The sequence below is a fragment of the Microtus ochrogaster genome, linkage group LG9 (genome assembly GCF_000317375.1).
Source record: "Microtus ochrogaster isolate Prairie Vole_2 linkage group LG9, MicOch1.0, whole genome shotgun sequence".
NCBI lineage: Eukaryota > Metazoa > Chordata > Mammalia > Rodentia > Cricetidae > Microtus > Microtus ochrogaster.
Window position 1 is genome coordinate 9696590 of NC_022034.1, and position 14363 is coordinate 9710952.

Consider the following 14363-nt stretch of genomic DNA (forward strand, 5'->3'; position numbering starts at 1 on the left):
CTTCTCCCTCCTTTCTGTGTTTGTTCGCGCGTGTGTGCATGCATGTGTGTATGTATGTGTGTGTGTGATTATCCCACTTCAGCCCATAGAACCTAGGATTGGCAACACCGTGAGCTCAGGGCTCACTCCCAGGGTCTAGACCTAATCTCTGTCTCAGTCAACCGAGGCAGGATTCTTTCGTAAGCTCTTTGTGCAAGTATTGGCTCTCATTTTCTGTGGAAATGACTTGACTCTCGTTTTCTTATTGCATTAAATGGCCTGGGAGAGTAAATATCAAAGTGAACAAAAAAGTTTCCACAGCTGTGTACCAAATACTGGGATTTTTGGGGGGTGGGTGGGAGAATAAAGTCATATTATGTAGCCCTGGCCAGTTTGGAACTCGCTCTGTAGATGAGGCTAGGCTTTAACTCTCAAAGGCCTACCTCTGCCTCCCAAGTACTGGGATTAAAGGTATCAGCCACCAAGCTCAGCTAAGATTTATTTTACACACACAAGTACACACACACAGTGATGGAGAAGTGCTTTTCACTTTGATGGTATAATACACATCTATATTTAGGCTGTAACACAAATAAGTTTTCCTACTAAAAGATTTGTTTAAAGTTTTCATTTCACTGCATTATACTAAACCTTATTTCTACATGAGCCATGGAGGTAAAGACTTGGAGAGAAATTTTAAGTATTAAAGAAAAAAACTCAACCCTCCTTGGGGACATGTCTCTGGGACATCAGCTCCTTGGGTGGATCTCAGCAACTGCACCATGAAATGAAGCCAGACACAGAGCTGATGACCCAGAGAGCTCTCTCCTCTTCATCGGCATCTGAAACCTACCTTGTACACTCCCCAGAACTCTTTGCACAGGCGAAGAGTGACTGTGTGTCTTCCAGATAACACAGAGCTCTTCTCAAAATGAAGCGTCTGCGTCAGAATACAACACAAGCCTAAATGCCCCTGCCTCCGTCACCTCTTATGCCTAACTCAAGTGCTTTGATAATTTAAAACGCACCAGCCAACTTTCCACTCTTTAGTCAGCCTTCCAGTTTGGAGCATCGAGGGGGATGAGGTCACCAAGGAGGGAAAGGGAGACTTCTAAAGATGAGCCAGGATCCATCAGTTGTCTTCCCAAGCTTTCCCACTTCCAGTTCTGGTCACTCTTTAACCTGCTGCATCCGGCGTTGGTCCCCTCGGGAGGTCAAGGTTGCCACGTTGCCTAATTCCATGAAGACTTTGCTATGTTCGCTAACCTCTTTGTACTCTCACCCCTTCCGGAAATCCCGAGTATTTACACGGAAAGACTGGCAGCCGAGGTGCAGGCTTGGGCAGAGCAGTCTAAGCCTAAGCCAGCACCTTAGCCCAGGGGACACTTGACAGCTGTGACCAGCCTCTAGGGTCACAAGAGGGAAGAAACCGACTCTGCCTCAGACCGCATTTCACACAAAAAAACAAAGGCAGGCCGCCATGGGAGCACACGCTCACAATCCAGTACTCAGGAGGCTGAAACAGGAGGATTGCCTTGAGTTCTGGGCCAGCTAGGACTGGCTATACAGAAAGACTGTCTCAAAGAAAAAAGTGAAGCTCAGTGTTTGTACTAGGCTCTACTTTTTTTTTTTTAAATATAACTTCCTCTGAAATGATAGATACTTTCTCCAAGGATAAAAGCCTATCTCATAGGAAAGCATACACCATGGGCCATTGGGCAGTGGCTTCCACATCCCAGTCTCACTCTGGGAAGACCAAATAAAAACCAGATTGCCACTGATGGCATCCTACTGGCTTATCTTAGGGTGAACAATGGTGAGCCATATTGTTTACTCTTTATTTCGAGCTTCATATTCATACGGTAATCGAGAGGTGGTTACATGGGCCTCATGTACTAATCTGTCAGTCTAGCTGTTCTTTCAACACGTTGCAATCTACTGGAATAAAATAAATTATTATTATTATGTTATTTTATTATAGTAATTAATTTAATTTATATAATAAATTAAGTAAACCATGAGCCATGTACATACATGTGCTTGTAGTATATACACACACACACACACACACACACACACATAAACAATATTGTCATCTGATTTACTCAGTTTTCTTCTTTTTATTTTTTCCTTTTAGGCCAAGGGGACTCCCTGGATGAGTATGTAAGCACACAAGGGGCTTCTCTGTTCAGCCTCACCAAGAAGCAGGTAGGGGCAGGAAGCATAGCGGAATGCTCGACTAAATGCGAAGAGGAAACAGAGTTCGTCTGCAGGTACCCGCGCCGCCATTGTCTCAAGCCTGCCTCTGGCTGTCCCAGACGGCTCTTCTGAGGAAAATCAATCTATTCATCTGTCAGGAGGGAGAGGGGGGCTGGTGAGGTGGTCCCCATACCCTAAGGACTGGAGTTTCAGCCCTAGAGCCCACACAAAGGTGGAAAGGGAGCCCCAGCATTGTCCCCTGCCCTCCACATACATGCCGTGGTACAAACAGGCCTGTGTTCACACACTACGCACACACTAACAATAGGCTAAAAAAGCAGAATTAAATTCAAGGAAATTTCAAAACAAAACCCAGGAAAGGGGGAAGGGTGGAGAGATGCCTCAGTTCTGAAGAGCCCTGAGTGTTCCTCCAGAGGACCGGGGTTCAATTCCCAGCATCTATGTGGCAGCTCACAACAGTCTGTAATTCCAATTTCAGGGAATCTGACACTTTTACACCAATGTACATAAAATCAAGTTAATTTTTTTTTATAATAGGGTTGGAGTTTGCTTATGACATCAAAGACTCACAGTATAGGTCTTACTAAGAGGTTTTTTTTTTGTTTTTTTTTTGTTTTTTTGTTTTTTTTTGAGACAGGGTTTCTGTAGCTTTGGAGCCTGTCCTGGAACTATCTCTTGTAGTCCAGGCTGGCCTTGAACTCACAGAGATCTACCTGCCTCTGCCTCCCGAGCGCTGGGATTAAAGGTGTGCGCCACCACCATCAGGCCTTATTAAGGTTTATTAGTGTTCCATTAAAAAAGAAGTCCCTGGGCTGGAGAGATGGCTCAGAGGTTAAGAGCACTGACTGCTCTTCCAGAGGTCCTGAGTTCAATTCCCAGCAACCATATGGTGGCTCACAACCATCTATAATGAGATCTGCTGCCCTCTTCTGGCATGCAAGCAAACATGGAAGGAATACATAATAAATAAATAAATTAAAAAAAAAAAGAAGTCCCTGAGGAGATGCTAGAGAGATAGCTCAGTAAAATGCTTTCCTTGCAAACATAAGGACCTGGGTTTGATTCCCAGCACTGTGTAAAAGCAATAGGAAGTAACTGTCATCTTAGTACTGGGGAGACAGAAACAAGCAGAGCCACACAGCTCATTGGCCACCCAGTCTAGCTAATGGGGGAGGCTCCAGGTTCAGTGAGAGACCCTGCACAAAAATATGATGGAGAGAGCTGGAGCAGGACATGTGATGCTGACATCTGACCTACACAGAGGGTGGTGTGGAGGCGGGGGGAAGGGATGACAGGAAGAACGAGAATACAGAAACAGGCCAGAGGAGCAAAAAACCATACATATACATACACGATCTGGTGGGCCCTTTTGTACTTATGCAATAACCCAAGGAAACACCAATCATGTTAAAGAATAAGACAGATATGGCTTAGTGCAGAATCAGTGTGTGTTCTGTAGAGGTTCAGAGGAAAACGCCGAGGAGCTGAGAGAGTTGAGGAAAGTCATCAGAGTCAGGGAGAAGAGGGAGGAGAGTTAGGCTTTGGGGAGAGGGATTTTGACAAGGCTGCAGGAGGGTGGAGAGGCACTCCAGGCTGGGAGAAACATGGTGCTAGCCTGTGAGAGAATCGTAAGACCTGTTTGATTCAAGCAAAGCCTTTAGGGAGGGGATCAGGATGAAAGATGGCCACCTTTGGCACTGATTGCCAATGGAAGATGGCTGCCTTTGGTGTTGACTGCCAAGCTGAGCCTCAAAGGCAGGATCACACGGGGACAAGATGAAGGAAGTTTTGGCTGTTTTCTGGGGCTGTACCAGCATTTCCAAGACTGGGCAATTAATAAAAGGAAGGGGTGTGTCAAATGCATGGTTCCGGAGGTCGGAAATTAAGGCCAGGCAGCTGTACCCAGCAAGGGCCTGGTGGTGAGTGGGGACATGGCAGGAAAGGGAAGAGAGAGCAGGCAGAGGCTGCTTCAGGAACTGTTAGTCCTTCTTAACTTCATCACCTGTCAATAGGGAAAGAAAGCAAAGGAGTCAGATGGGGTGGCATATTCCTGAGGGAGGAGGATTGAAAGTTGGAGGCTGGCCTGGGCTGTAGCAGGAATAGCAGGCCCATTAGGTACTCTATCTTAGAAAGAAAGGAGAGAGAGAAGGAAGGGGAACGGACAGGGAGGAAGAAGTGGAGGGAAAGCACGGCTGAAACAGACTGCCAAGGGCGAGCGTGGAAGTTTAAGAACACGAGAGCAGCTGTCATGCTGGTATACATATCCTTAAGACTGCACTGCACAGACGCAGTGACCAAACCGCCCAGAGGTGACCATTCTGAGCTCCGGGGTCCAGCAAGAGACGCACTCGTTAGTGTCCTCTCTGGTAATGGATGCACCCATCACCTGCAGGTCATTCCAGTACCACAGCAAAGAGCAGCAATGTGTGATCATGGCTGAGAACAGCAAGGGCTCCCCCATCATCCGGATGAGAGATGTCATCTTATTCGAGAAGAGAGGTATGGCCGTGTCCCTCCTTCCCCTCCCTTTTTCTCATAGCCTCAATTTATGACACCGGGGAGTATCACACAGACACTGAGTTAAGACTGTACCCTTGGGCTCCCACTTTTGAATTAGCCCCTGGCACACTAGGCACTGATGTTTTCAGTTCTCAGTAACATCTAGGTGTAGACAAACCTTCTTACTTCTATTTGATTTTCCCCTTCTGTTGAGGGGCTGTATTTTCCTCACTTTCTTTAAAGTTTGAAGATGATAAGATGTGATTTCTTTTCCAGTTTCCTTTACAAAAAACCAAGAATCCATGGCTTAGGGCCTGGGGTAGCCTGGACTCCTTTTTAAGAAGACACAAGCATTATTAAGTGGATATGGGTTTTTAATTTGTGCCATTCAGAAAACTTCTGCTATACTCTCCCACTGATTGGGTAGCACAATAAGATCATTGATAGAAACAATTTAGTTCTCCATGTGTTTTGTATTGAGAGTGCTGAAAAGCACGAGAGAGATCTGATTTCCTGGGCTTTTAATAATGTTTCACATTACAAAACCACAGTGGTAACCTCTTCCTTTAGGTTAGGGCTATTTCTCCAATCAATCCGCCTTCTTACACGTAACGAGACGTTTCCCTGGTATTCCCTTCCTTGCCTCTATCTTTTTTTAAACTTTATTTCTTTTACATGCAATGGTGCATTGCTTACATGTGTGCCTGTGTAAGGATGCCAGATCCCCTGGAGCTGGAGTTACAGACAGTTGTGAGCTGCCATGTGGGTGCTGGAAAATGAATTCAGGTCATCTGGAAGAATAAACAGTGCTCTTAACCACTGAGCCATCTCTCCAGCCCCAGCCTCTGGGTATCTTGAGATTCAGGAGTCACCTAAATCTAAATCTCATCAAGTGAAGCATTTGGCTCTTACACAACGAAAGGATAAATTGACTTGCCCACCATTGCCTGGATTTTATAATCCAGGACGGAATAGGATTCTTTCTACAAACTGCTAAGACTTAAATATGACGCTGGTCAATGGTTAACCAGGAGAAACACAAGGGTTGAGTTACAAGGCTGAAGTCTGAAGTTTGAAGGCTGATGTTGCTTGTTTTTAGTGGGTCAAAAGGTTATATCCACCATGCTGGGAACAAACAAGGGAGGGAGCAAAGTCAGAGGCAATCACTCTTGGTTCCTGGTTTCTCTACTCTAAATCTGGACTGGTTGCTAATTGATCAGCCAGGATTTTGCTAGGATCCATCACTGTCTGGTGACATTTCACCAGCTGCATTGGCACTGTCTCCACTGCCACGTCTAGAACCAAGCCACCTTGTGTCTGGCTAGTGCCTCTGCAGTCACTGGTCCTCTGGTTGTAGCTGTATATGTGACCGCCAAGAAATGGACCTTCATGGCTTCAAGCCATTCCCAGTATAATTTAATGTATTTATAGGGTACACTGTAATAATTCGAGGAGTGGGGAGAGAGATGTAATCAGAGTGCTTACAATTGTGTCTCTTCAAACATACAATAATTCCTACGGGTTGGGAAACTTTAAAATTTTCCCTTTTAACTCTTTTTAATATATAGTAAACTGTTTGAAGGCATATTCACCCCATTGTGATAGGGTGAGTGCTATTTTTCAAAGCCTTTCCCAGCTCCAGGCCTCCCTTGCTCATCACCCTACAAGTTTATACCTTTGATGTGTGGGGTACCACTCCTGCCATGAAGCATACCCATGAAGTCACAGTGCCCCTCTTGTTTACAGTGTTGGTTTGTTAAACTTCCTGAGGGTCAATGAACCAGAGAGTAGGCCTTAGTGGGGAATCTCGGTGGCACAAATACACTGGAAACACTATTGTGTGTCTTTACTGAAAATCCAAGCTGGCTTGTGATGTAGAGCAGAGACCTTTCACTTGGGATGTAGGGCCCCACTAGGGGCTCTCTGCAATGGGTTCCAGGGTGTTATTTCTAACACTGGTCTCCTGATCTTGGCAGTCTTGGTAACACAATGATTCTGCAATGCCTTTAGGTTCTTATGACTTCCCCTCAAGCTCACTGTAGTCAGTTATATGAGTGTTGTCCTCATGAAACCTGACAGCAATTTTAAAATGATCCAACTTCCTTACATCCTTAAAAGCATTTCATTTGGGGCTGAGGAAATGGCTCAGTCAGTAAAATGTCCATAGCCGAAGCCTAAGGGCCTGAGTTCAGCTCTCCAGAATGTGTATAAAATGCTGGCAGTCCTGTGTGCCTGCAACCCTGGTGCCAGTGGGGAGGCAGAGACAGGCCCGTCTCTGAAGGTCACTAACCAACTAGTTTAACCAAATCAGTGAGCTTAGGTCCACTGGGAAAATCTGGCAGAGAGGGATCATGGCACCTGCTGTCAACCTCTGGCTTCCAAGTGCACCCACAAATACATGTGCACCCCACTTCACTCTAACACATACAAACACACATAAAAAAGTATTCAACTGGCTGGTCATGGAGGCTCTTGCCTTTAGTCACACGGCTCAGGAGGCAGGAGCAGGCGGATCTTTGTGACTTCAAGGCCAGCCTGGTCTATATGGAGAGTTCCAGGCTAACCCCAATGATACATAGTGAAACCCTGTTACAAACAAACAAAAAAGGTATTTAACTTGCTTTAAAAAATGAAATATGAGCACTGTTCTTTCCTTATTCATGTCTCAGTTAATTATAACAAAGCATCACCAAATGGGATAATTCCACATTACATACAAACAATGCCTGGGGCACCAAACAATGTTTGGTGGGGAAAGAAGTAGGTACATGCTAGAAAGGTCCACCTAGGGGGTCAATCCATCACTTGAGAGCCACAGTAGCATTTGATCATTTTAGAGACAGGATGGGACCCACTGGACGGCTGATGGTTTGGGTAAGTGGAGGCTGGCTGGGAGTGTTTATCATAAACATTGTGATTGCCCTAGCCTGCACTTTTTATATTGAGAGTTGTACAACACACACACACACACACACACACACACACACACACACACACACACACACACACACACGTTGGACTCTCTTGGGCTCTGAAAAGCCTGCTTTTCTCTTCCCTACCTGAAAACCCCTCTCTTTCTGTTGCTCAGTCTCATCACTCTGCGCCCTCCCACGATGCTGGAACGTTAGCTTATTTCAAACTGTTTCTCTAATTCCTTTTGTCCCCAGCCCAGCTCCATTAGGATTTATGCTCCAGGAGAGTGGCCTATGCTTGTTTTGTGTCCTCCTGGAGTCCAGTCCTGGCACAAATTAGGCACAGAGGGCCCAAGGAAAGAACTTTGGAATAAACCTATCTGTTCTAGTTTCATTCTGATGCTGTGATAAAATCCTCTGACTGGAAGCAATTTAGGGCAGCCAAGGGGTTATTTGGACTCATGGTTAAGTCTAGGTCATCACTCCATCACTGAGGGGAGGTCAAGGCAGGAACTCAAGCAGCTGGTCACATCACCTCCATAATCAAGAGCAGAGACCATGTGTTCATTGTTGCTTACCTGCTGCTTTCGCTCAGCCAGCTCTCTCCACTCTCATAGAGTTCAGGGACAAACCCACAAAATCTTTATCTTCTGGGTAGGTCTTTCCACCTAATTTAACACAATTAAAAAACCCTCTCATGTGCTGGAGAGATGGCTTAGTGGTTAAGAGCACTGGCTACTCCTCCAGAGGACCCAGATTCAATTCTCAATACCTGCATGCTAGCTCACAACTGTCTGTAACTTCAGTTCCAGGAGATCTGACACCCTCACAACAAGGTACATAAAATTAAATAAATTACTAAAAATTATCCATCCACAGATACACCCCCAGGCCAATCTGATCTAGACAATTAACACTCTTCCCAGAAGGTTCTAGGTGTGTCAAGGCAATAGTCAAAACTATCACATGATCAACGTCAAAGAGCATTTTCAGAGGAGGAAGACATGGCTTGGTTAGAGGTCTTTCCCATGGTGGGACTATGCTAGGAAAAGGTTGTTTGTTTGCACTTTGAACGACTGTGTGGGGGTGTCTTTCAGTTTATCTGTCGGAGTGTAAGACTGGCATCGGGAAGAACTATAGAGGAACCATGTCCAAGACGAAGAATGGGGTTACCTGTCAAAAGTGGAGCGCCACATCCCCCCACGTACCCAAGTAAGCCCTTTCCACTTTCCATACCCTGCTCTTTGATGCTGGTACTTACGGAAGTATTTAGAATGATTCCATTGCTCCTAAACCAAACCTGAATGCTGAGCGCGAGCAGATAGAGAACCTTCGGATGCAGAACAGCTGCACTATTCACAGCTCTAAAGCAGAAAAGGGTTGTTTTCTATTTGTCTTGTCTTATAATACCCCAGAAGTCCTGACACAGAGGGGGACGTGTTAAAGACCGTACAGCTGAATTGGAGGCTGTCATCATTTTCATTCTGTTGCTGTGTTAAAAAAGAATTATTGAGGCAAAAAGGTAACTCTTGGGGGAAAGGGTTTTATTTTAGATGACAATTACAGATTGTCATCATTATAGTCCATCATTATGGGGAAGTCACAGCAGCAAAAGCTTGACACTGGTAGTCACATCACAACCACAGTCAAGAACAGAGAAACAAATGCATGCAGGCTATTGGTGCTCAGCTCCCCCTCTGTCCTTAGACAGTCCAGGATCTCCTGCCTAAGGAATGGCACTGCCCGTGATGGACTCAATCTTCCCACATCAATCAATGTAATAAGACAATACCCTCACAGGCACACACACAGTCGACAAACCAGCTATCATAGAGGCCAAGTATCAGAAAATGATGTGTGTTTAGAGAGAGATGTGTTTCAGTCAGACACCAATTTAGAGCTTGCATAATACGCCCATCTCAATGCAACGACCCAATGAGGATATAAAACATGAAAACAAATAGAAAGTTTGCATCTTATTTATAACTTTAGGGCCATTCTGTTTGTGTCCCCCCAGTGCAGCATTAGGTGGCATTGAGTTCTCTGTGATGGCTCCAGCGGCCATAGCCACAGTCCAGGCTCATTTATGAGGCAGCTGAGCTTCTCCCCAGGTACACGGAGGAACTAGAAGTCAAGCTTGCTTCTTTAGAGTGCAGGTTCTTGCATGTTCTACCTAGCTATCTTTGCAGTAACTCTTTCCAGAACCGACAATGGGCTCAGCTTCCCCCCACCCCTTCACCAAGGCTGCATCTCAGGGAAAACCTGGTCCTGTGTGATCTGACAATGGACTTCCCGGTCTCCACTTGGCCCTGGCTAGCTAGGCACGCCTAGACACCACCTGCTGTGCCTGTTTCACCACACTCAGTTTTCCCAGCAGTAACGTGGGGGTAATGACCCCTTTTGAGCTGGTTATTTTCAGTAAGGGCAAGTGGCAGAATGTAGAAGGGGGTTCCAGTGGATCGGCAGGGGCAGAGTTCACGCAAACAAAAGAGCAATCGTTGCCATGGTTGCATGGGGAGGAGGACAACCAGAGAAAGCCTGGGTTTGGAACGAGCCTCATTTGGGGCCTGGGTGTTCTGCTGCCTGCTCGGTACACATGCTTTGGCTGGACTTCTGAGAGTTAGCTGGTCATAGAGCAAGGACGGTGGGATGGGATGCTTGACCCAAGCATCCCACCCATCGAGAAATAGAGATGTGATAACCAGTAGCTAAAAGACATTCAGATGGCTCAACTGAGCCCCTGGGTAGTAAGCACAGCATCCCCTGCCTCGCTCACACCTGCTGCTCTTTAGGACTCAGGCCCCACATTCCATTGCTACCCTGCAGCTATTCCCCCAACACACACCCCAATGATGGACTGGAGGAGAATTACTGCAGGAATCCAGACAATGATGACAAGGGACCCTGGTGCTACACGACGGACCCAGACAAGAGATTTGACTACTGTGACATCCCTGAATGTGAAGGTAGGTGTGACTCTAGATACCTCCTCCTGTCTGCTTGTCACCTGGCTATGCTATCCAGCCATTGCCTACATAGACATCATAAGAAAAGAAAAAAAAACTGATTCATGTTTTATGTTACAAAACAGAGTAATGGCTCTTCTAAAGGAGCCCAGTTCAGACCTTAACCTTCTTTATTAACATCTTATCTCAATGTGTGAGCATGGATAGCCAGATCCAAACTGTGGGTACAAATTCCTCTGGTTAAAACCCACACACAGTGTAAGACTCCAAACATGGTTTGAATTAAATAGCTAAACTAAAATCATAAAAATCAATGAAATTCGAGGAGGGGACTGATTTAATGTGGGCGATTCTGTTGTTGAGTTTGAAGTTAGGCGACGCACCCGTTTTTATGTCAGCATGCCTGCATTCTAGAGGGCCTATCAGCTTCACAGAGAACGCCAAAGGTCAATGCTAAAACATTAAAGTACCAGCCTGGAAAAATGTCATCTTTCTCTATTCCTCGGTGTGTCTATTAGAGCAAGAAAAAGAGCCAGGTGGGGCTGTGGGGCAATGCGGGCATGTCTCAGGTGCCAGCTCGCTTGTCTCATTACTTTATCTATATGGTCAGAAGAGCTCCTGTATTTAGATATGGATGGTCATTTGGCCTTGAAATCCCATGAGCCTGTGCTTTTCATATCAATTTCACAGCTGTTTTTTTTAAAGACCCCTTAAAACTCCAGTTCTGTGTTATTCCTCCACACCATGGGATTTTAACAAATTCAAGTCAAAGTCTAAGTCTTTAAAGAAATTAGAGAGCAAAAAAAAAAAGAGAGAAAAACATGACAACATTCAGGCCACCCCCATCAGCCATGTTTCTCAGCAACACACAGACACTTGGGAGATTTGAGGCGAAGTGGCAGGTATCAAAAGAAAATCCAGCAGAAAAATTCCTAGATAGTGCCCATATATTGTCAGTCATCAAGTGATGAAAATAAATTCATAGAATTTTAAAAGACTATTCTAGAAATGATGCCCACTACTTAAAAATTAAAATGGAGATTATACAGGCTTCTGAGAATATGTGTCTTCCCCACGCATGCCTCCAAATTCAAGGAAGTGTACGCCAGTTTCTGAATTTGACCACGGTCACCATAGTTAAGGCGGCACAGACCCAAATAGCCTAAATATACCACCTCAGAGAGAGAACAGAACACTGACTACGTCAGAACATTCCAAGCCTTTTATCGGAAGTCAGGTCTGGATGGGTGGCAGGAAGCATTGGTGAGTTCTCTAGAGGGATCCCAGTCTGTGCTCCGCTGGGCTTCACTTCTGTTTCTTCCTTTCTCTCTCCCCTCCTTCACCACACAGAAGAATGTATGCACTGCAGTGGAGAACATTATGAGGGAAAGATCTCCAAGACCATGTCTGGACTCAACTGCCAGGCCTGGGACTCGCAGAGCCCACACGCTCATGGGTATATCCCTGCCAAGTAAGTCATGCGGCCAAGGTGGGGGCTCTTTAGACACGCACCACTCCTCCGATATGTCTGCTTGCTTCAGGAATTGAAGGCTAGGTGACTGAGTTCCCAGCTGGCATCCTCCCCCATCAGCTGCCTATAAAGTGTATCTTCTTGTTAATCATCACATGATCCAAGGGGCATCATGGGTGCTTCTTAGAAAGGCAGCATCCCAGGCCCAATGAATAGAATTTGGGTTATAACCAAACCCACAGTCAATCTATGATTCTGTTAAAACTGAGAAGCACACTTAGCTTGTGATGTCCCCTTTTCTCCCTTCCTTTCCTTTTAAACACCAGTTACACTGTAGACTTCCTGACTCTGATCTATGCGTGAATGAATACCAAGGGTCTTGCAAATCCCTGGTATTTTATATGTATTTACATTGGGTCATTCACAACTTCTACCGAGTTCTCACAGGTGACTATGAATTTAAGCAGAGTACCTGGGGGTCCCCATTCCAGAAAGCAAGAATGGTTTTCAGAGTAAGCACTTGCAAGGATTCAAACTGACTTTTTGCACAGGAAAACATTTCCCACAGTGCCGTTCTCTTCCCCCTCCCTCTATGATGACCCCAGTGCCATTAATAAGGATTCTAAGACTCAAGGTAATGTGGCTGAGCCACAGCTGTCCCTGTGGAAGATGACATCACTGAGTTTTCGCATCTCCCATTCCATATAGCTTAAAATATGGTTCCTGCCATTGTCTTCCAAAGGCAAGCACAGTAGCGTCCTCAAAGTGTGACTAGGTCAAGCCATTTGTAGAAAACCAGAAGCGGGGGAATAAATTCACCATTGCTAGCTTTTTTCTTTTTGTCCTAAGCTCTCAGTCCTAGAGAGGAACAGAGACAATCTCCCAGCTAGATCCCTGGGTCCCTGCCAAGGAGGTGTCACTGGCCAGGTGCTTGCAGGAACATAGCTCTCCAACCTTGGATTCTCGAAGCTTCCTGTAGTGGGAGGGGAGCCTGGTAGACGAGTAGGACCAGGCATCAACTTCTTGCCTGTACCACGTCACTGTCTTCAGACAGTGAACATGTTGTTCTTTGAAGAGTGCTATTATTTGTAGTAAATAACCAGAGCTTGTTTACTTCAAAATTCTGCATGGTGAGAAAGATACAGTTTCTCACCCTCTTCTGTTAAGTCTTACATGTGGAAACTTCTAGAACTACAGTCCTTGGAAGGCGGATCCTTCCTTCTTCCTGGATTGTCAGCAGAGGACCACCTTCCTTTAATTGCAGGCTGCTCATTCTCAAAGATTCTCAAGCATTAATGTTTATAATGGCTGTTTAAAAAAATCCTTCATCCAGGCAGTGGTGATGCACGTCTTTAATCCCAGCACTCGGGAGGCAGAGGCAGGCAGATCTCTGTGAGTTTGGGGCCAGCCTGGTCTACAGAGCTAGTTCCAGGACAGGCTCCAAAGCTACAGAGAAACGCTGTCTCAAAAAACAAAAAAACAAAACAAAACAAACAAAAGCAAAAAAAAAAAATCCTTCTTGTCTACCCAGATTTCCAAGCAAGAACCTGAAGAAGAATTACTGTCGCAATCCCGATGGGGAGCCACGCCCCTGGTGCTTCACCACAGACCTCAACAAACGTTGGGAATATTGTGACATCCCCCGCTGCAGTAAGTTCACAGCCAGAACACTGCGCACACCCTACCTGCCCCTTTCGGGAAGTATGTTGGTGCTGAGTACAAGTCCTAGGGAGCAGTCCACAGATCTGCAGGATATTCTTGTCCCCTTTCATTAATAGCTGATAAGAGGATCTATTTGTTGATTTGTCCCCAGCCAGAGTCTTCTGCCTTTTGTCAACAGTATCAGTTTTAAGACAAACTCTAGCTCTATGAGCCCTGACAGATCGGACTCTACACCCACTTCAGTTTGTCCATTAAAGACTCAGGAGTAATAAGAGACAGATAAACAGATGTAAGCAGAAAAAGATGTAATCAGTGTGGCCAACTGAGAAGTACATCTTTAAGAGGGGACAGGAGCTCTGAGACTTTCTGGAAGGGGAGAAACGAAGGATGGGCTTGGGGTTCACACAGCTGATGGAACAGGTGGTCTTGGTCATGGGTGGGCTGTGGATTGTTATCTCAGCTCTGCTCCTGCTGGAGAAGACTGTTATCATCATCACTTAAGAGGAGTGGTCTGGTTCCCAGGAGATGATGGTTCTCTGTGATGTAACCTCATCACCATGGGTAGCTGCCCTCACTTAGGGATGATCTGTCCCTAGAGGTGCGGAGTTTCTGGGGGTTTCACTCTGCCATGACCCAGAGGCTGATGAGATAGTT

General features: G+C 45.7%; 1 protein-coding gene across 1 annotated transcript in view; it reads left to right on the forward strand.

The window, feature by feature from the left end:
• The window catches only part of Plg (plasminogen), a 38490-nt gene that overhangs the window by 1422 nt on the left and 22705 nt on the right, over nt 1-14363 (forward strand). Inside the window, exons 2-7 of the mRNA XM_005363378.1 lie at nt 2117-2252; nt 4592-4698; nt 8708-8822; nt 10437-10576; nt 11927-12047; nt 13579-13697. Coding sequence (XP_005363435.1) covers nt 2117-2252; nt 4592-4698; nt 8708-8822; nt 10437-10576; nt 11927-12047; nt 13579-13697 — 738 coding nt within the window. The remainder of the gene's footprint in view (nt 1-2116; nt 2253-4591; nt 4699-8707; nt 8823-10436; nt 10577-11926; nt 12048-13578; nt 13698-14363) is intronic.